This window comes from Pipistrellus hanaki (genome assembly GCF_964339955.1).
Source record: "Pipistrellus hanaki genome assembly, chromosome: 20".
Classification (NCBI taxonomy): Eukaryota; Metazoa; Chordata; class Mammalia; order Chiroptera; family Vespertilionidae; genus Pipistrellus; species Pipistrellus hanaki.
The window spans coordinates 3,177,691-3,199,505 of NC_140522.1; the positions used below are offsets into that span (position 1 = coordinate 3,177,691).

The following is a 21,815-nucleotide window of genomic DNA, read 5'->3' on the forward strand; positions in this document are numbered from 1 at the left end:
GGGGTCCCCAAAGCTACGTGCATGCATGTTCCTGAGGGGGGTGGGGGGACGGTCCAGAAAAGGGGTGCTGCATCGCCGAGGGCGTCAGAGGATGGTGCAGAAGAACTTCTTCTCCCGGAACGGGTTTTCCGACGCCGGCACGGGGACAATGAGCGGGTCCTCGCGGACGTGGGCCTCGCAGTAGGCCAGCAGGTCCGCGGCGGCCTGGGACACCTGTGGGACACAGCGCGGGCGCGGGGTGAGGGGCTGGGGAGAGGCCAGGTGCAAAGCTGAGGAGAAGGTTGGACACCTGCCTCTGAGGAGAGAGATGCTGCTCCAGACCCACCACCTGGTGGAAGGGGAGGCATTGCAGTTAATAATGCAGATGGACCATTAACCGGTTAAAAATGCAGGTGACCGTTAACCGGTTAATAATATGGATTAAGCATTAACTGGTTAATAATGTAGATTAACTACTAACTGGTTAAAAATGCGGATTAATTATTAGCCGGTTAATAATACAAGTTAAGTGTTAACTGGTTAATAATTCGGATTTTGTAATCAAAGAAAACAGGATAATTTCAAGAGAAACATCAAAAGTGCTTTATTCAAAGTTGATGTCCATCACTAGCCACACATTTCCCCCATCTTTCAGATAATTTGTGGGTACTGTCCCAATAGAATTTTTCTTGTTTTGAGGCAAACCACCCAGAGACCCAATTTACCACTTCTATGTTTTTTTTAAGAAAATATATTTTATTGATTTTTTTACAGAGAGGAAGGGAAAGAGAGAGTGAGACACATTGATGAAAGAGTAACAATCAGCTGCCTCCTGCACACCTACTGGGGATGTGCTCACAACCAAGGTACATGCCCTTGACCGGAATCGAACCCGGGACCCTTCAGTCCGCATTATTAACCGGTACACCTAGTAAACTCTTGAAAAATATTCTAGTGTGAAGAACAAAATGTTTCGGGTGCCTCTGTTTATGGCTCACCAGCACCCTCCGCTGGCCTGAAGCTGACTTGCTACGTTATAATTGTTCTTCCTTGCCCTGGGTCAGGTGACTAGTTCAGATGCCTGTGAGTATCTATGCAGGTGGATGCGACTCCTTTAATTTCCAGGGGGCACTGCGCCAGGGCGGAAGCACTGCAGGCGGGGGCTCAAAAACGGGGCTCCCCTGGGACAGCGAGGGGAGGATGGCTTGGGACCACGTTCCTGTCTCACATCCATGTGTCTGCGTCCCTCGCAGCCCCGTGTCTGCATCACCCTAACACCTTACTCCCAGTGCCTGGCCCTGCTGGTCTGACCAGTCCAATCCAGGGGTGTTTCTGTCATCCCAAAGGTGGGACTGCCCTGAATGCCACAGTTTCTCTCTCAAGAAAACACCTGTCCTTAGATCGCCTCCTGTTCTTGTAGGATCGCAGGTGCGTTTGCTTAGCCACACTCCTCTCCGTGAGCGTGGAGTCCTGGGTACCAGGAACCAATTCCTGAGGAGGTCACAAGTGCCCAGTTGGTTGATTGATTGATTGATTGGTTGGTTGGTTTCAGAGAGGAAGGGAGGGGGAGGGAGAGATAGAAACATCAATGACGAGAATCACTTATCAGCTGCCTCATGCACACTCCACACTGGGAATGGAGCCTGCAACCAGACATGTGCCCTACCTGGAATCGAACCTGAGACCCTTCAGTCCACAGGCTGACGCTCTAGCCGCTGAGCCAAACCGCCTAGGGCACAAGTGCCCAGTTTAAAATAAATGAACTGGCCAAAACCGGTTTGGCTCAATGGATAGAGAGCATCGGCTTGGGGACTGAAAGGTCCCAGGTTCGATTCCGGTTAAGGGCATGTACGTTGGTAGCGGGCACATCCCCAGTAGGGGGTGTGCAAGAGGCAGCTGGTAGATGTTTCTCTCTCATCGACGTTTTCTAGCTCTCTATCTCTCTCCCTCTCTGTAAAAAATCAATAAAATATATATTTTTTAAAATAAATAAATAAAAATAAAAGAAACGAACAGGCAGCTTGGACGCAGCTGTGGGATTTTACCGTTGCATTTCAGAGGGAAAGAGGTGATTCAGACAGACCAAGTCAGCACCCAGTCCCCGTGGTTGCACTGTAATTACAAGCTTCGGTGATGGGAGAAGAGGTTGCAATTGCTAGCGTCACATCCAGGACAAGGGGATGACATAATTACTATGCCAGCGGTGACAGCCTGCATCTGTTCTCTGCATCCTCACACCTATTTCCCAGCAACCCAGGCCTCTAACAATAGGGCTCCAGATCCATTACGAGCCTCTCTGACGTCTCTGCCGGCTCCGCCCTCCACCCCCGAGAAAACAAAGCAGGATCAGAGTGGGGAGCACAGCCAAGCGGCAGCCGCCTCGGTGATGGGGTCTTGGACAAGGTCAAACTCGGTGTTCGCTCTGCTCAGCCGGCGTGGCTCGGTGGTTGAGCATCGACGGATGAACCAGGAGGTCACGGTTCGACTCCCGGTCAGGGCACAGGCCCGGGTTGCGGGCTCCATCCCCACTGGAGGGGTGTGCAGGAGGCAGCCGATGCATGATTCCTTCTCATCGTTGATGTTTCTCTCTCTCTCCCTCTCGCCTGCGATGAGTCTGACATGCTTTGCTCTAACCAGGCCCCACACTGGGGATGGAGCCTGCAACCAGGGCAGGTGCCTAACCAGCGAGGGCTCCAGGCTCAGCTCTTTCTTGCTTCTTGGCATGACAATGGAGCTAAATGGAGCCCCGAGGGTCCAGCGTACGCCTGGAGACTCCTCACCCTGGGTGCCGCCTGACCCTGAGCCCTGACTGTGGAGGGCACGGTGGTGGCAATGCTGAAGCGACCTGCTGGCGGGTGTGGGCCGAGGGCAGGGGGGCGGGCGGGGAGCGGGCGCTGCTCACCTTCACCCGGTCCATGCAGGCTTCCATCTTGAGCTGCTCCACGGCCTTGCGGGCCTGCGAGATGCTGGTGGTGCTGCTGCTGGACATGCCCTCCTTCCTGCCCAGCTATGGAGGCCTGGAGCGGCCGGGAGAGAGGGCAGAGGGCAGAGGTCACAGGCGCTGCTTCCCAAGGGCAAGAGCGAGGCCCTCCGCCACCTGCCGCCGGCTGCCGTGGAAAGGACATTTTGTCGTGTTTTTGGTGCATTAAAGAAGCTAACTTTCCATCCTACCCGGTGTGGCTCAGTGGATAGAGGTCAGCCTGTGGACTGAGGGGGCCCAGGTTCGATTCCGGCCAAGGGCATGGACCTTGGTTGTGGGCACATCCCCAATAGGGGGGTGTGCAGGAGGCAGCTGGTCGATGATTCTCTCTCATCCATGTTTCTAGCTCTTTATCCCTCTCCCTTCCTCGCTGTAAAAAAAAAAAAAAAAAATCAATAAAATATTAAAAATTTAAAAAAAGAAGCTAACTTTCCGTTTCTGGTTCACAAACAGCAACCAAACAATCTCTCTCCCCGAGCGGTGAGTGTCTTCCCGCCTGAGTGTGTCCGGAGTGGAGAAATGCCGGGAGAAAAGGGAAAGCCACGGGTCAGACGGGCCCCGCACGCGCGGAAAGGTGCGTGAGGACCCGTCAGGGGGATTTCCAAAAGACGCCGCCTCCAGGCACCGCGACGAGAAAGGGCAATGGAGGGACAGGCCTGCCTTGCAGGCCCCTCCCCTTCTCAGGTACAACAAGGAGACGAGGAATGGAAAAAGGAAAAAGGTGGTAGTGAGACGTGCCTGTAAATAAGTGAGATGATGTGTCTTTTGCACGTCAATCTTTTCTCAGCCATTTGACCACCTTCCTTATAAGGTAGTTGTGTGTGAGCGTGTGTGTGTGTGTGTGTGTGTGTGTGATTGTGTGTGTATGTGTGATTGTGTGTATGATTGTGTGTGTGTGTGTGATTGTGTGTGTGTGTGATTGTGTGTGTGTGTGATTGTGTGTGTGATTGTGTGTGTGTGTGATTGTGTGTGTGTGTGATTGTGTGTGTGTGTGTGATTGTGTGTGTGTGTGATTGTGTGTGTGTGTGAGGCAGCGTTACCCACAATCACTCCTAAGGACCCACCAGGACCCTGGCTGGCGGCTCAGTGGTTGAGCATCAACCCATGAACCAGGAGGTCACAGTTCGATCCCGGTCAGGGCACATGCCCAGGTTGCAGGCTCGAAAACCAGGGTGGGGGGTGCAGGAGGCAGACGATCAATGATTCTCTCTCATCACGGATGTTTCTCTCTCTTCCTCTCCCTTTCTCTCTGAAATCAATAAAAACAGGCGTGTGTTTTTTGTTTGTTTTCTTGTTAATCCTCACCCAAGGATATTGTTCCACTGATTTCTCTCTTTAGGGAGAGTGGAAGAGAAGACAGAGAGAAACATCGGTGTCAGAGAAACACATCAATCAGTTGCCTCCTGCACACACCCCAAGGAGGGCTCAAGCCAGGGAGAAGCCTGCAACCAAGGTACATGCCCCCTGACCAAAATCGAACCCAGGACCCTTTAGTCCACAGACCAATGCTCTGTCTGCTGAGCCAAACCGGCTAGTGCTGTGGTTGGCAGACTGCAGCTCGAGAGCCACACGCGGCTCTTCGGCCCCTTGAGGGTGGCTCTTCCACAAAACACCACGGCCTGGGCGAGTCAATCTTGAAGAAGTGGCGTTAGAAGAAGTTTACGTTAAAAAAATGTGGCTCTCCAAAGACATTTCCATCGTGGTCCTGTTGATATTTGGCTCTGTGGACTAAGGAGTTTGCCGACCACTGCCTTAGTCCAAGATGCACACGACAAGCAAATCCGCAATGAAGACCCTTCTCCAGCTGCACCCCTGCCCTCCTCGCCCCCTCCCCATTATTATTTCTAAGACAAACCAGACCCGCACTCCCCGAAGCCCTCAGGCGAGCGCCTGCATTTCAGCACCAGCATCGGGGACAGAGCCACAGGGAGGGGAGCAGCCGGGACCGCTGGGAGGCAGGTGTCCCAGGGGATGGGGAGCAACAGAGCTGGGGCTGGCGCTCCCCGACGCATCTCCTCCCCCTCCCGCCCCCATAACGTGGCCAGCGGGCCAGCCCCCGGGTCCAGGACGGTCCTGTGCACGGGGACCGGGGCGACCCGCGCCCCCCCAACCCCCAAACCGGACCCACAAGCACACGGGTCCCCGCAGCCTCCCGCGCGGTCTGTACGCACCTGCGCTGGGTGGAGGGTCCCGGGGGCGAGCAGCCGCGCACCTGCCCGCGCTCCTGCGCCTGCCTCGGGGTTGGGACCAGCCCCGCGGGCACCGGAGCCCGGACGTCCCCGCCCGCCTGTCCGCACAGCCCCGCCGCCGCCAACGCTCACGCGCGGGCTTTGTCTCCCGCGCGGGGAGCCCGGCCTCGCGGCACCGTCCCCGGTGGGCGCGGGGCGGGAGCCTGGGTCTGCAGCGGGAGCCGGTGCCCGCGTCTTCCTCCGCAAATCCCGCCCGCGCCCGCGTCACCGGGCATCACGGGGGCTCCCTCCCCGGTTCCCGCCCCTCAGCCCCCACCCCCAGCCCCGCCCAGGTCCCCGCGCCCCTTTCTCCCCTCCACCCCCTCCCCGTCTCCCTACAGGCTCCCCGCCCGCCTGCCCGCCCCCTGACCCGCGCCCCCCAGGCCCGGGGAGGGAGGTGGGTGCAGGCGGGTCCTGTCCCCTTGGCGCTGGGGGTGAGAGCCGCCTTCACGTCCGTTTTCTGAGATTTCCTCCCGCTGAGCGCAGTGGGCACGGGGGAAGGGAGGTCGTTACAGAGGTGTCCGCTGCCACACGCGTGGGCGTGTACACATGTGCACGTGAGGTTTCATGCTGAATAAATAATCCCCCCGAGTCATGTTTATTTTTACATAAAAATAGAACATTGCACTCTTTACAAGATCAGTCACTTGCATATTTCTTTAGGTAAGTGACGGAATTCAGCCTTAAAAATAAAGGACCGAGGAGCAGCCTCTGCCAATGGGACTCAGTCACCGCTCTCAGCAGAAAGGTGGAAGCGGACTGCAGCTGCAGTTTTTTAAAACAAGCAGGCCACTGCCACGTGATCAGGAGGAAGGCCACTGCCACGTGATCAGGAGGTGCCACGTGATCAGGAGGAAGGGCACTGCCACGTGATCAGGAGGAAGGGCACTGCCACGTGATCAGGAGGTGTCACGTGATCAGGAGGAAGAGCGCTGCCACGTGATCAGGAGGAAGGCCACTGCCACGTGATCAGGAGGTGCCACGTGACCAGGAGGAAGGTCCCCTCTGTGGGGCCTCGGAGCCCCAGATCTGTGCGAGGCAACGGGTGCAGCTCTAGTCCAGGTTCCGGGTCACGGCCACGGCCACAGCCACAACCACGGTCCCTGGGGGCCCCTCGCATCCCCCCACACAGAGCCTCAGGAATCGCGTTCCGTGGGGTTTTTACGCAGGATGTTTTAGAAAGTCTGGAAGTTACAAAAGTAGTTCTGTAAACACCGTAGGAGTCAACCTTTCATACAAACGCGCCGGGATTCTCAGGCGGGAACACGTGTGTACCGTGTGGTCACGTGTCGCTCAGCTCTTAGTGTCTTCACAGCCGAGGCAGCAGCTCCCGGTGGACACGTGGCCTCAACCAGGGGGGAGGCTGTCCCAGGAGCTTCCGGTCCGGTCCGACGCGGGCGGCGTGCGGGGCGCAGTGAGGTGTCTCCGCTGCCGCTGGAATCCTCGGGCGCAGGGAGCAGAACCGGAGTGGAGACTGTCCCGCAGGGTCAGCCGGCCTTTCTAAGGCAGAGCCAGCTGTCGCCTGGCTGGGGAGCCTCCTGCACGCGGGCCTGGCGTCTCCCCGGCTTCCATCTCAGCGACTCGGCTAAGGGCAGCGGCGGCGGCTAGTGTTACGGGTTTTAAGCAGGGTCTTTATGGAGACAGGGGACGTGTCTGACATCAGAGCGCCCCGTCCTGGTGTGTGGCTGCCAACAAACCCCGGGGTCTATGGCAGCAGCTGCCGTCTAACACGGAGTCCTTAGAGGCCCGTTTCCGGCAGGCGGCCAGCCAGCCCGTGAACGCCTGGGTGTCATCAGGTCCCGACTTCTTGACCCTTTCCTTTGCTTTTTTTTTTTTTTTTTTTTTTGGTGGGGGGAGGGAGGGAGTTATCTCTTCAGAAGAAACTGGATGGATGTGACTGCCTCACGGAGGCCCCAGTCCTGCTGGCCACGCCCGCCGTCACCCCCTCCCGACCGCCCCTTACAGCGAGCCCCTCCGCCCAGCCCCGGGAGCGCAGGCAGAGGTCTGTGGGGATGAAGGTGATGGAATTATCTGGAAGGTGTTTGCTCGTCGATTCTTCGGGTTCAGCCCCCTAACCTGGAGCCCTCAGCCGGCCGCGTAGCTGCTCAGGAAGGAGTAGAACATGGGGTGCTTCAGGCGCTGCTGGTCCCGGCGGCACCAGGCGATCACGGTGCCCTCGCTGTTGGCCGTGTACAGGTGGTGGCCGTCGCAGGAGAACGTGAGGCTGTGGGGGAGAGAGCTGTCTCCATGTGTGTCTCCACACGGGGGATCACACAGGGACCTGGGCACACAAGTGACGCTCTCTGCGTCCTGCCGTGGCCACCCATCCGGCTGATTGGCAGGTGGGCTCTCTAGGGGGCGACAGGGAGCAGTGTCGGGTCCACCCCTTCCTCCCCCACCTTCCTGCTCCTTCCTGTCTATCCTTTCTGACTTCCGCACCATTGCTTGGGCGCAGGAAACTTTAAAAATGTAACAGTTCTACCTTTTCTCTTTATAGAAATAAGTGACTTACAGAGATATTTAACTTCACTTAAATATAAAAATAAGTGATCAGCGCAGGGTCATTAAACTTGCAATTTAGCGTACTGAAAATGAATGTATGTAATAGGGTAAATCTGCATTCCTTATGTCTAATGGAGTTTTAAAAAGTCGGAGGAGGGCCGCTGATCGGTCCAGTCTGGCACGCCCTGGGCCGTCAGTCACATGACCATGTCTTCAACCGGAAGGCCTTTTCTGGGCCCGCCCGCGTGCTGGTCAGTTAGACTCGGGTCCTGCCTCGGACTTAGGCTCCACGAAGACAAGAACCGGCCTGCTTTGGCCAGCGAGCGGGGCTGGGAGCCTGGGGCCGGAAAGCGCTGGCTGTTTTCCGGCTCCCACCTCCGTGTGCGTCACTCGGAGCCAGTGTGAGGCGGGGAGGCTCACCTGACGATGGGCTTGCTGGACTTGGGGAAGGCGATCTCCCGCACGGGCTTCAGGTCCCACGTGCTCCACAGCCTGAGGGGAAGGCGCACGGTCATGCCAGCCGCGTGGCTTCGCGAGGACAGCCCACCCGCCTGCTGGTTTGTTAAAAGCCACCCAGAGAGACGCACCGTCAGCAGCAGCAGTGACTGCTGGGAAGTGAGTGGGGGGGGGGGGACGGAGGAAGGACACCCACTGGGTCTACAGTTCATCTTCGACGGTTCGCAACACAAACCTTCAAAACTGCACCACTAACGTGTCTTTTAGAAGTAAAACACGAATGACTGAAGGCGTTCTGCATTTCTAACGGCTAAATGTTAAATGCCTAGATAGTAAAAGCTTCTTTTGGGAACAGCAGCTGTGCCCTCGGGGAGAAAGCGGCCCCCGCCCACGCCTCACCTCACGGTCCCGTTCTCCAGGCCGCCCGCGATCACGTTGATGGACACGCCCTCCGGCTGGTTGGAGAAGGCCACAGAGCAGATGACCTCCCTGCAGTGCACGTGTCCCACCAGGTCCCCGTTCACCGTCCACAGCCTGAGGTCACTGCCCCCGCCAGCTGGAACCACAACCAGCGCCGGTCACCGAGGCAGCACTGCCCCGCCGCCCCGGGGCCTCAGCTGGTGCTGGTGCCGACAGGCCGCTCCTGGCTGCAGGCGGACAGGTGCAAGCCCGGCCTGCAAGTCACCCAAACACAATGGCCAGCAGGCACGTTAACGCTGACTCGGGCTCCAGCCCCGGACCGGCCACAGCGGAATCGGAGAGGACCGATCGGAGAGCTGGCCGAGCTCCAAACAGAGAGCACCGTCTCTGAGCTCCTCTGTAAGAGGGGGCCTGGTGGCTCTGAAGAGCAGGGTTACTCCAGATCACCCGAGTGGAAAGCCAGACCTTTCATTTTTATTGCTGAGCGTACTGCAGGGGTCCCCCGTTTCCCCAACGGGGACCAGGGAATGGACCCGCAGCCCAGGTGCATGCCGGTGACCGGGCACAGAGCCGGGCCCGGGGCGCAGGCTGACGCTCTGCCACGGAGCCGCCCCGGCCAGCGGCCTGGTTGCACGTTCATACACACACGAGCTGTCAACAGGGCACGTGACTGGAGGGACCGGGAACGTGGCCCGGGCTGGCTCACCTGAGTCGCACACGGTGGCGATGTCGCCCGTCGTTTCGCTGGCCGAGACGGCTGTGACGGGGCTTTTGTGTCCTGCCAGAGTCTGCACGTAGCACAGCCTGGAAGACCAGAGTCAGGGATGTGCATGTGCACAGGAAACATAATTATATTCAGCCTGAAGTTCTAGGATGTCCCTCGGTGAGGACTGGCACCCTCGCCGGCCGGGCGGTCCGGGACCCGGTACCTGTTCAGGTCCCAGATGACGCAGGTGCCGTCGCGGCTCACGCTGATGAGGATGCTGTAGGGCTTGCAGACACACAGGCTGGTGACCTCCTCGGTGTGCCCGTAGAGGTGCACCTGGGACTCCATCTCTATCTCTGAGGGCTGGCGGTCAAAACGAAGGAAAACGTCAGATAAAAGCAACGACAAAGGGGTCCCTCCCAGCATTTAGCTCAAGAGCAGAAACGCCCGCCGGACCCGCCGCGCCGCCCGGACCCACCGCGCCGCCCGCCATCCTGTTGGCGTAGGCGGTGATGACGCCGCAGCGGCTCCCGGTGAACAGCTGGCAGCTGTCGGACACCCACGCGCAGCTGGTCACCTTGGGGAGGGGACACATGGCAGATAAGCGCGTTTAAAAAAGCATCGGAAAGGCTGCTACTTTCTGACGACTGTTTTCAAAATATAATATCACAAAATTTGAGGGAAACATTTTACTGGCCACGATTCGCGTGGTGCAAAGATATAAAAAGAGAGTATTCTGCAACTTGAATCGGGTGCCTAAAGCTGCTTCCAGATTAAAATGTTTATGCATCTACATTCTGGGTACATCCACTTAGACGCTCACACACACTCTCTCTCTCTCTCTCACACAGACACACACACACACACACACACACACACAAGGCCACTTGTTCCTAATTAATCAGAAAACGAAGACAGAGGGACAGCAGGACTCTCATCTCTGATGATGATGATGATGATGATGATGATGATGAAGACGCTCAGTGTGTGAGTCTTCATGTAACATCCTAATGAACTTTCTCAGGAGCTAAGGGGTGAGCAGTGTTTCTAAGGAACCGAAAGGAAACAGCACTCTCTCCAGCCGAAACCGGTTTGGCTCAATGGATAGAGCGTCGGCTTGGGGACTGAAGGGTCCCGGGTTCGATTCCGGTCAAGGGCATGTACCTTGGTTGCGGGCACATCCCCAGTAGGGGGTGTGCAAGAGGCAGCTGATCGATGACTCTCTCTCATCGATGTTTCTAGCTCTCTATCCCTCTCCCTTCCTCTCTGTACAAAATCAATAAAATATCTATTAAAAAAAAAAAAAAAGAAAGAAAGGAAACAGCACTCTCTCCAGTTGGTTACTAGCTGGAGTGCTTCATCACACAGCGCTAGCTGGGAGTCTGGACCCTCCCATTCTGCTGACAGGCCTTAGGAGAGTATGCCTGCGTCGGGAATGACGTCTGGGTGCCAAAGCTTGCACGTCAGAAATGGTTCTGCGGTGCTTACGAGCTCATTGAAATTTCTAACAAAGCAGGCGGGCGCCAGGAGGGGAAAGCCATGCTGATTCTGTTCTCACACCGGGCCTCTGGCGACAGCTGGGTTGACCCTCATCTCCATGAGACATGGGGCCTCTGGGAGCCCCGAGACCAGCAGGCGCCCAGCGGCACCAGCTTCTGGCCGGGACACGTCGCTGGCCGCCATGGCCGGGCCTGGGAGCATGCTCCATCTCTGTCACGGAGCACCGCGGCCGCTCACCTGGTGCTGCGGGGAGCTCTGGATGAAGTTGATGGGCGGCTCACTCTGCTTGCTCTTCAGCCTCAGGATGTTGTCGGCGTAGCCCCAGCTCAGGATGGCCGACCACTGGATGTCCGTGCTGTTCATGCTCCGCACGCCTGGGGGGAGGAGGGGAGGAGGGGAGGAGGGGAGGGTCAGGCTCTGTGCCCGCAGCCCCACGCACAGGGCACGGCTGGAGCTCACACAGCGCCTGTGCAAGGGCGTCTCATGTGCACCGGAGTGTCCTTCAAGCTACGCGGTTCCTTCTCGGCTGGGCCCCGGGGTTTTTATAAAGGACAGTGATGGCGCTGTCCGTGCCTCGGGGACCCTTGGGCACAGGCAGGGGCCTCCTGCCAGCACCCTCCAGCACGTGGCTGAGGGAGTGGGCGCCTGAGGGTGCGAGGACGGCTTTTAAACCGTTTTCAAGGCTCTGATGGCTCCTCGCTTTGCTGTTTGTTTACCTTCAGACTTGGTGGTCACTAAGTGTCTATTCTGGGATTCAAGAGCCTCAAAGGGAATATTTTCATCAAGTTATCGATCGAGCCGGGACAGGTTTGGCTCAATGGATAGAGCGTCGGCTTGGGGACTGAAGGGTCCCGGGTTCGATTCCAGTCAAGGGCATGGACCTTGGTTGCGGGCACATCCCCAGTGGGGGGTGTGCAAAAGGCAGCTGATCGATGACTCTCTCTCATCGATGTTTCTAACTCTCTATCTCTCTCCTTTCCTCTCTGTACAAAATCAATAAAATATATTAATAAAAAAAAAGTTATCGATCGATAAAGTGTCCAGCTATGATAGGGGTGTCGAACTCAATCAGAGAAGGGGCCAAAATCTAAAATCCAGCCTAAATCGCAGGCCGAATGGTTTACTGAACAGTCATAAACTGACAATGTCATAAACTTGCAGTGCGGGCCACATTGCAAGGCCTGGCGGGCTGGATTTGGCCCGCGGGCCTTGTGTTTGACACATGTGATCTATGAGCTGAGCCGTTTATTCTTGTGCCTTCAAACTCCCCCCTCGTTCCCGATGGCGCTGCATCCACCCCCCATTTGTTCCGTGGAGCGTATGGTTCAGCTCCTGCTTCGGACGGAGTCACCGCCGATCGGATCGGTGTGCCCCCAGGACTCAGAGAACTGAGAGGCGGAACGGCAGCAGCCCGGAGGCCTGGGGACGCTCCCCCCTCAGGGAGACCCGGACGACACTCGCCCTCACCTTGCTCCTTGCTGTAGGTCATGAGGAGGCAGAAGCTGCGGGACAGGCCGCAGACGGCCCCGGTGGGCAGCGCCTGCAGGGAGCCCAGCGCCTCCCCGTGGGGCTGGCTGAAGCAGACCACGGGCACCGGGGCGCTCGGGGAGCCCACGTACTCGCCCCACTTCAGGCCTTTGACCCACGACAGAGGGCTCTGGGCCGGAGGAGAAAAAGCACGGTTTCTAAAAGAGGCGGTAAACAGAGGGGACTACCCGTCCACATTCTTAACAAAGTGAGAGAGAGCGACCCAGCTCCCAGCCCCGAGGTCCCCCCGCCTCTCCCTCCTCGCCCTCCGGGATTCCCCTCGGCGCCCCCCGGGGACCCCCACCCACGTCTCCCGCTTATGCGGGAGTGGACGATTAGGACTTATTTTGCTTTTAAGTTTTCTTGCTTTGATTTTCTATTTCAAAGTAAAAATCGCACCGACTTCCTGCTCTAAGAGGCAGCTTGTTCTCATCGCGTCGCGGGAAGGCCCGAGCACAGGGGGTCCCTGCTCAGTGTAACTGCCCCCCAACACGGCCTACCGGCTGCGGGGCCTCTCTGGCCGGCTCCCGGGGCTCCCTGAAGGCCAGCTGCACGAGCAGCCCCACGGCCGCGGGCAGCTCGCCCTCCAGGCTGAGCTTGGGCCCCGGCCGGCTCACGTGGGCCGACTGGAAGAGCTGCCGGGGCGTCTGGCCGTACGTCTTGATCATGGTTTCCAGCGCTCGCCTCTGAACCGGATCTTCCACCGCAGACACGTCCATCCCGAAATACGTCTGAAAGGAGGGAGGGGGGGTGGTGTCTGTGTGAAGCCGGGGCGGCAGGAGCACCACGGGCCGGGAACACGTGCTCTGCTCGCCACGCGGGGCCTGCTCCGCTCCTGTTTCCACGGAAACGACTCTGGACGTTTTTGATCGGATTCACGATCATTGCTGGCCCCGCTGAGATTAGAAATGGATGTTTCTGAAGGGATGGGCGGGAATGCTGCATCCTGAGTGACGGATGCTGATCGGGTATGCTTATAAAACTGACTTTTACTTTAAGACCAGAGACTTGATGTCTAATATTAAATTATTGAGAAAGTCGTTTGTTTAAAAGGGATATACGGGGGAGCGCAGAAATGACATTAACAGACAATATTGTTAGGTTTGAGAGGGTTACTTGGGTTCTCACGGTTTAGTGCCTCTGCCAAGTCTGACAACTTGGGCCTCTGACAGAAAGCGGCTGAGCTCCACGCACTGGGCTCTGCCTCCCCCTACGTGCGTGCGGGCTCCTCCCCATGGCTCACCGCGGGATGGAACACGTTGATGGCGTGGACGGACGCCTTCCCCTTCTGCTTGTACCCGAACACCAGGTCCACCCACTGGCAGATGTTCTGGGACACGTGGTCCGACTCCAGCGCCTGGCGGTGGATGAGGATGAAGAGGCGCGGGTCGTTCCGCGCCCAGGGCGGCAGGTTGACGTGGTTCACCCGCTCGCCGTTCTGACGCACTCCGAAATCGAAACCTGCGAACGAGGCTCATCTTAGCGCAGCAGGAAATTCGTGCACGCGTAGAGTCCCCAGGCCTGGCTGGTGATAGGGGCCCAACGGGGCCTTCCGGCTGCCGGCTGGGGCCTTCCTTTGTTCCGCGCCACCACCTGGTGGCCAGCGCACGTCATAGCAAGTGAACTCTGGGTCTCCTGGTCGAACTCCCTAGGGGACACTTTGTATATTAACTTTTTATATACATACATATATATGTGTATATATATATATATATATATATATATATATATATATATATACACACACACACACACACACACACACACACATATATATATTTCTGGTTAGAGTCTTTTACTTATACACTATCATTCCTCATAAAAATTACTGAGATTCTGGCTAATTAACATTGTGTTCTCAATAAATGTGTGATTCATTTTTTAAAATTACCTTGTAATCTGAAATTACATTGGTAATCTGAAAAAAATAATTTCTGTAACAAAATTAAAATACATGTTTACAAAAAATTTTTAATAGTTCAAAGTCACAGTTTTCCAGATAAATGTGGTCCTATAAAACACTTAAAATCCTCAAGCTGACTTGGGAATAAAATTATGTACTTAATAGAGGTATTTCTCTTATTTATGGACTCAAATTTTAGGACTTAAAAACAGCTATCTTCATTTTTGGAAAATTATAGGATAAGTACAAATACTCAAAAACATAAACTAGAGCCAAAACCAGTTTGGCTCAGTGGTAGAGCATCAGTCTGCGGACTGAAAGGTCCCGGGTTCGATTCCGGTCAAGGGCATGCACTTGGTTGCAGGCACGTTCCCAGTAGGGTGTTTGCAAGAGGCAGCTGGTCGATGTTACTCTCTCATGGACGTTTCTAGCTCTCTATCTCTCTTCCTTCCTCTCTGTAAAAAATCAATAAAATATATTTGGGGGGAAAAAACAAAAACATAAACTAGAAATGATCTGTTCTACCTTCTCGGTTGACCAGGAACTCCGGGAGGTAGAAGAACTCCGGGATGAGCTCCTTCACGTCAGTCATGGACTCAAAGGAGGAGAGACGCCAGGTCGTGTGCATAGAGTGGAAGGTTCTGTCTGGGATGTCAAAGCTTTGGTCTGGAGAGAAACAGAGGTAAGAAGTAAGACAGAGACCAACTCCACTTGAAGCCTGCCATCATTTATCTCTCTATTTCAAAATAATAAAATGATGTTCATTTGCTTACCTATCATTTAAGAGTTATTCATTTATTCTTGAAAATAAATATTTCTATACATGATTTGAGACCATATTATATGATTTAAAATCTGTGTCCTTTTCATAATCTATAAAACTAGATGAATTTCTAGCATTTGTTTAATTGATGACTATCTACCCAAGGAGAATGGAAGTTCCGTAAGAGCAAGGACCCTGGGGTATGACCAATACCTAGGACGTACTCGGTACTCAGTAACAGTTTGTTTATGGAACGAGTGAATAATAAGGAAGTGAAATTCAAGTTTAAGTGGATGAATGCCCTTTTCCCCATTAGGAAGCAAAATTACTCCTTTACCTCTAATGGTTAGGACTCCTTTTTCTTCCTACTTTTTACATGCTCTAACTCCCTCCTCGCTAAGTTTCCCTGGTACAGACTTCTCTCTCCAGAGCTGAGCTGCACCCCTGGCTGAGGGCGGACGCTCCTCAGGGGTCCTACGATCCCTCTAAAACGCCTCTGAACTTGCTGAAAGTGAGCACGTTTCATGTGGAAACGATCACGGACGAGTCCCAGCATCAAGCAAGGCACGTTTTACCGGGATGTGCCAGCTTCTCCCGCAGAACTCCCTTCCCGCGGTCTGACTGGCCCGGAGCAGCCCAGGAGGCGGCCCCGTGCCCTCCGGCCGGCCGGGCTCACCTTGGTAGGCCAGGAACATGCGGGTGAAGGGCGGCATGCGGACCAGGAAGTGCAGCACGGTGCCGCTGTTGGAGTAGTGGGAGCCGTAGTGGTAGGGCTGTACGGGCGGCAGCGGGTCGTCCTCGCGGGCCCCTTTGCGGAACTCCTCCTCCAGGTACTGAGGGCACAAGGAGCCGGACACGATGGCCACCGAGCCCCCCGCGTGGTGTCACAGTCCCTCCCTGCCCGCCCCGGGCGTGCTCTCCGCGCCGCCCGCCCCTCCCCGTGTTCCGACCTCAGCCACCGGAGTGCCTGGGGTGTCACCCCCCCGGGGTGCCCGGCTACTGCCTGACCACCTGGAGGCACCTCCCTGGCTGCACCCTCTCCCCCTTCCTCCCCTCCTTCCTCCCTCCCACTCTCTCTAAAAATCGATGGAGAAAATATTCTCGGACGAGGGTTAACAAAAAAAGATAAAATAAAATAAAACCTGCTCATTTCTGTTAATAAAGCAATGCATAATTGGCTGACTACGAACAATGAGAGATTATGGCGCACCCGAAACACAATGATCTTGTTCTAGAAATAAGCCCAGGGGACAGTGTCCCTGGAAATGTTTGTGATTTTTATGAGGAATACGGTTATTTATATATTTCAGTATAACAATGGATTACTAGCTTCCAATCTATGCCACTCTAATAAGTGGACTTCTTTTTTCTGGGGAAAATGTGTTCAGAGCATTGAGACAGACGAATATTTAAAATCATATACTGATTTCCAGCTGTCTGTCAAAGTACAAACACGTGAAAACCAGAAAAGTCAATACTATGCGTTTAAAATTCCTAAACACAGCCCTTTAAAACAAAGCTCCAGCCGGGACCGGTTTGGCTCAATGGATAGAGTGTCAGCTTGGGGACTGAAGGGTCCCAGGTTCGATTCCAGTCAAGGGCATGTACCTTGGTTGTGGGCACATCCCCAGTGGGGGGTGTGCAAGAGGCAGCTGATCGATGACTCTTTCTCATCGATGTTTCTAACTCTCTCTCTCTCTCTCCCTTCCTCTCTGTACAAAATCAATAAAATATATATTAAAAAAAACCCCAAAGCTCCGGTTTTCATTTATCAGAAACGCGGGAACGCGGAACCCACCTTGTACGTGTCCACATAGCGGTCTTCCTTTTCCTTGTACTGCACGGCGATGGGCTTGGAGAGGTTTCTAGAAGGAGAGAGGGTGGGACGGGACGGCACCCTGATGGAGGCTGCCAGGAACGAGCTGCTGAGAGGGCTGCACCCTCAGGTGCGTAAGTGATCCACAGAGCACTCCTACGACAGGAGCTTTAACGAATTAAGCAGTGTGTGGACGGAGCCGAGAGGGGGCGCTCCGGTTACCTGTAGACGGCCGGGTCCCCGAGGTCCAGGGTCTCGCTGACGTAGTCGGCCAGGATGAAGGGGAACACAGGGTACTGCATGAGGTCGTTGAAGGACCGGCCGGCGTGCTTGTTCAGGTGGGTCAGGTACTCGAAGTTGGTGATCTGGCCCGTGTACCACAGGCTGGTCAGCGCGCTGATGTTGCCGTACTCCAGCAGGTTGGGGAGGTTGTTGGCCAGGATGCTGTGGTACACGTCGTCGCGAACCTGCGCGCAGGGGAAGCAGACAGGCCGGTGGGGAAGCTGTTTCTCAGGAGGAAGAGACCAATCAGCCGGGGCTCATGCTGCTGACGGCCCGGCCGCTGAGGACATGGAGCGGGAGCACAAGGCCAGGGGCTCGAGGTCCCCGGGCACTGCGCAGAGCGAGTGGGGGGTGAGGAGGAAGAGAACCCGGGAGGACCGGAAGGACCCGGAGGGGCAAGCCCACCAGCTCTCTCCCAGAGGCCTTTGGTCCACGAGAGCAGCCACAGCAGCTGAAGGCTGCGGGGGTCCACGGAGGGCTGGTCAGACGTGAAACCTACTACTGCAGGCTGGTCATTCATTCATTCATTCATCACAGATACAGTCCCTTTGGAAATGAGGATTTAATAGTGTAAAAAAACCTAGGGTTTACTTTAATTGGGACTGAGAAATAAGGCGGTTTTTATTTGATTTCAGAAACAGTGAGTGAAGGTTTAGATCAGATAAACTTGAGCGCTCTGAGTGGTACCCGATGCCATGAACTTGCCTCAGGGCAGCCACTCACCTCGGTGCTGTCCGGCCCACCCACCTCGGTGCTGTCCAGCCCACCCACCTCGGTGCTGTCCGGCCCACCCACCTCGGTGCTGTCCGGCCCACCCACCTCGGTGCTGTCCGGCCCACCCACCTCGGTGCTGTCCGGCCCACCCACCTCGGTGCTGTCCGGCCCACCCACCTCGGTGCTGTCCAGCCACCCACCTTGGTGCTGTCCAGGGCCAGCAGCAGGGTCCGGCCGTTGGTCAGGAAGATCTCCAGGGCGTTGTCCCGCAGCTGCCACCAGCGCTTGTGGACTTCTTTGATTTCCTCGTACGTCCAGGAGAAGGACGCCGGCTCCAGCTCTCCCTGAGGGCTCTGCGCAAAAGAGAGAGAGGAAAGTGCCCGCTGTGCGTGAAATATCAATCATCATATTAACTGCAGATTCTTAAAAAATATCAAAATGCAATACGGTAGATGAGATTCTCTGAAAATCCTCTACCACACCCTTCAAAATGCTGAATGAAAAGTAGGCTTGTTTTTAGTTAATAGACTTGATTTTTTAATAGACTTGATTTTTTCAGAGCAGTTTTAGGTTAAAGAACATTGAGCATGAGCCAGGAGAATTCGACTATCAAGTTTTAAACTGCTTTTTAGAACTGTCTTTTATAAAATGTATTCATTTGAGATAAATCTACACATATAGTCACAATAAATGAGCTCTAAGAGTTCTGCCTGCTTTTTTTTTTTTTTTAATATATTTTATTGATTTTTTACAGAGAGGAAGGTAGAGTGACAGAGAGCTAGAAACATCGATGAGCAAGAAACATCGACCAGCTGCCTCCTGCACACCCCCCACCGGGGATGTGCCTGCAACCAATGTACATGCCCTTGACCGGAATCGAACCTGGGACCTTTCAGTCCACAGACCGACGCTCTATCCACTGAGCCAAACCGGTTTCGGCTCTGCCTGCTTTTTGGTGATGCTGAATTTATACATATCTGAAATGTGTGTGAATTTAATTAGTGCAAACTTAAGCGTCTACTCACCGAACTTTCAACTGTATCAGAAGCATTATCTTCCACAAAATACATTCCACATTTACCTGCAACACATAACCGCATGTGAGTTTAAAGATGTATTGCGCCGTTACCTCGCATGGTAAAAAGCAGGATCTTTGGAGCCAGTGGCCTGACTCTATCGCCCAGAAATAGTTCTTGACACCGATCCCTAGTTGTGAGCAGCATCCACAAGATCTCAGCAAGTTGCTCAGCCTCCCTGTGTCCTTGTTATCTTATAAAAAGAAGGGATGGGGGAGGACTCTATACACAGGGTTACTGTGGGAATTTGATCATTTATATAAAATAAAAGAAATGGTTAAATATGAAAATGTACGCTCATGAAGAAAGTCAGCTTTAGAAACATTAAAATGCTGCCATTTCTTCATAATTATGAGCCCATGCATTATACATAATGTCAAGACAGGATAACCTATGTGATGTTAGAGAGAATATAATGTCTCTTTTTAAAAATATATATTTTATTGATTTTTTACAGAGAGAAAGAGAGAGGAATAGAGAGTTAGAAACATCAATGAGAGAGAGACAGACACCATCAGCTGCCTCCTGCACACCCCCCACTGGGGATGTGCCCGCAACCAAGGTCCATGCCCTTGACCGGAATCGAACCTGGGACCCTTCAGTCCGCAGGCCGACGCTCTATCCACTGAGCCAAACCGGTTAGGGTGAATTTAATGCCTTTAATGGCAGTGGCCAAAACAATGCGTCCACTGATCACGGACGAAACAAGGCAGTGGGTCGGAGTAGAACCCTCCAAAACCTGACTTACCCAGTAACAACTCGCCAGCGGTCTCCCTAGACGGGGCGACACTGATGCACCGTCGGTTCACTCTGTCAAAACACATTTAAGGTCACGATGAGTGAATGTTTTGAGCAGTTTTAGAAAGTGTAAGCTTTATTTTATCTTGTGAAAGATTTCAGCAAAGCAGACAGGTTTCAAGTACAAGACGTCTTGTCAAAACCCTCGTAAAAATAGTATCTCACTCTCTAACATCCTAGTAGAGGAGGAAAATGACGGAAACTTTTAGAAAGGGCTAGTAACCCCTGTACCCTGCAGGCAGAATACAGGATTCAGTTATGAAGAGAGACTTGAATATTTTATATTGTCCAGTAAATAAGCAAACATTCATTGACCGAAGATACTTCAATCACGTAAGAAAAGTCTAGGAAAAACAGGATTTAGAGTCACAAAACTTCCTCTGTTCTTCAGTCAAGCCACTTACGTTCTTTGAGTCTCAGTTTTCCATCTATAAAATGGGCACGCCAATAACTGACCCGTCACTACTGGGCAATGCAAAGCTACGTTGGCGTCACCGCCTTCCTCATGGAACAGCAGGTAAGGAAACGGACATGGAGAGGTGAGGATCTGGCCACGATCAGAAAGCTCAAGGGCACATTGGCAGGCCAGGAACCTGAACCTGCCATCACCGCCCTGATCGCCCGTGGATGGAGCTATTTCACAGGCTGTCAGGACAGGTGAGCACGGAAGCGTCCGTGTGCAAATAAGACCAGAGCAGTAGGACACAAGTCCCAGGGCCCCTCCCATAGAACTGCCTTTCCCTTTCGGACTCTGGCGTCCAACCTGGTCCTCGCCTGAGCCCTGTCTGGGCCTCTCTTAAAGCCACACGCTGTCTGTAACCGAGCGGGAAGTCCTCCAGCAGGCTCTGGGACCTTTAACTCCTCCCCCAGAAGCACCAGCGGCTCACGGGTTCCGTTACCTGATAGACTCACTTGCAGCTTTGTCCTTCACGGTGGAGGAGAAAGAAGAGTGCGTCTTATCTTCGAAGAGGTAGGAGAGGGGCGGTCTGACCACGCCTGCGAGGAAGAGAGCGCACGTCACCTCTCCCCGGAGACCAGTTCCCTGCCCACGCACAGCCGCGCTGGGAGCACCGTTACCTTCCGGCCTCTGCCGGTCCCTCAGGAGGTACTTGTTGGGAATGGTGAGGTAGCATCTCTGCAAGCGCCTCCTCTCTCGATTGGGCCCTTCCGTGGGGTCCAACTGCCAGGAAGTGGGGTAGTAGGTGGGGTCATACCAGACTGCTCTGTTCGTCAAGAGAAAAGAAGGTCTCAAGGGGCAACCTGAAGTGCGTGTAGCTTTAAAAAGTTATTGTATATAAATTCAGCAAGTAAAAAAACTATTCAGGGCGAAACCGGTTTGGCTCAGTGGTAGAACGTCGGCCTGTGGACTGAAAGGTCCCAGGTTCGATTCCGGTCAAGGGCATGTACCTTGGTTGCGAGCACATCCCCAGTAGGGGGTGTGCAGGAGGCAGCTGATCGATGGTTCTCTCTCATCGACGTTTCTAGCTCTCTATCTCTCTCCCTTCCTCTCTGTAAAAAAACAATAAAATATATTTAAAAAACAAACAAACAAAAACAAAACAACTATTCAGTTAAAAACCTAACAATTAAAAAGAGAAAAAGAAAAACCCCAAAACTATTTCTATAATTCGGCTCCGGAATACAGATCCATCGGACGAAAGGCTGACGTGAAAGGGAAGTCTTCCGGCTCCCCCCCGCGCACCTGTCGTGCGTCAGCTGCTGGCTCAGCTCCTGCCAGTGCCGGCTGGCGCTCAGGTCCACCTTGTACATGCCCCGGATGTGCTGGATCACCTTCTTCCTCTCGATCCCCTGGGACAGGGACACCGCCTGAGTGATGTCTGCGGCGATTTTGGATATCTCCTTGGATTTTAAGTCGAGACGCTGGAAGAGACTGAACAGACAAGACTGCCCGTAAGTTAAGCGCATGTGGAACGTGAGATGTGTAGGGAGAGAGCTGTGGTACATTTACACATGGAATATTACTCTGCCAGAACAAGAAAGGAAAATTTACCCTTTGCGACAGCGTAAAATGGACCTGGAGACTATCCTGCTATGTGAAGTAAGCCAGTCAGAGAAAGACCACTGTTATATACTGCAATGGCCACCTATGATTGCACTCATGTGTGGAATTCACTGAACTGCCAAGCAAAACAGAGACAGACTCA

At 54.2% G+C, this 21,815-nt stretch overlaps 2 protein-coding genes across 5 annotated transcripts in view; both read right to left on the reverse strand.

Annotated features, from left to right (window-relative positions):
* The window catches only part of GNG4 (G protein subunit gamma 4), a 170,080-nt gene extending 167,020 nt beyond the window's left edge, over positions 1-3,060 (reverse strand). The window contains exons 1-2 of the mRNA XM_084868807.1: positions 2,882-3,060; positions 64-213 (exon numbers count right to left, since the gene is read on the reverse strand). Coding sequence (XP_084724933.1) covers positions 85-213; positions 2,882-2,968 — 216 coding nt within the window. The 5' untranslated portion in view covers positions 2,969-3,060 and the 3' untranslated portion in view covers positions 64-84. The remainder of the gene's footprint in view (positions 1-63; positions 214-2,881) is intronic.
* A 3,941-nt stretch (positions 3,061-7,001) lies between these two features.
* LYST (lysosomal trafficking regulator) overlaps positions 7,002-21,815 on the reverse strand; it is a 64,033-nt gene continuing 49,219 nt past the window's right edge. For 3 of the 4 annotated variants that reach the window (XM_084868645.1, XM_084868644.1, XM_084868646.1), the window contains 20 exons: positions 21,353-21,541; positions 20,728-20,873; positions 20,550-20,646; positions 19,601-19,662; positions 18,802-18,857; positions 17,977-18,129; positions 17,003-17,247; positions 16,763-16,829; positions 15,641-15,797; positions 14,727-14,867; positions 13,542-13,759; positions 12,799-13,029; positions 12,239-12,428; positions 11,009-11,145; positions 9,750-9,848; positions 9,495-9,634; positions 9,272-9,369; positions 8,545-8,701; positions 8,110-8,181; positions 7,002-7,411 (listed from right to left, as the gene is read on the reverse strand). In XM_084868645.1, the coding sequence (XP_084724771.1) occupies positions 7,273-7,411; positions 8,110-8,181; positions 8,545-8,701; positions 9,272-9,369; positions 9,495-9,634; positions 9,750-9,848; positions 11,009-11,145; positions 12,239-12,428; positions 12,799-13,029; positions 13,542-13,759; positions 14,727-14,867; positions 15,641-15,797; positions 16,763-16,829; positions 17,003-17,247; positions 17,977-18,129; positions 18,802-18,857; positions 19,601-19,662; positions 20,550-20,646; positions 20,728-20,873; positions 21,353-21,541 (2,794 nt within the window). In that variant the 3' untranslated portion in view covers positions 7,002-7,272. Of the gene's footprint in view, positions 7,412-8,109; positions 8,182-8,544; positions 8,702-9,271; positions 9,370-9,494; positions 9,635-9,749; positions 9,849-11,008; positions 11,146-12,238; positions 12,429-12,798; positions 13,030-13,541; positions 13,760-14,726; positions 14,868-15,640; positions 15,798-16,762; positions 16,830-17,002; positions 17,248-17,976; positions 18,130-18,801; positions 18,858-19,600; positions 19,663-20,549; positions 20,647-20,727; positions 20,874-21,352; positions 21,542-21,815 lie in introns of those variants that run through there. The other variant, XR_014793579.1, reaches the window with a different exon arrangement.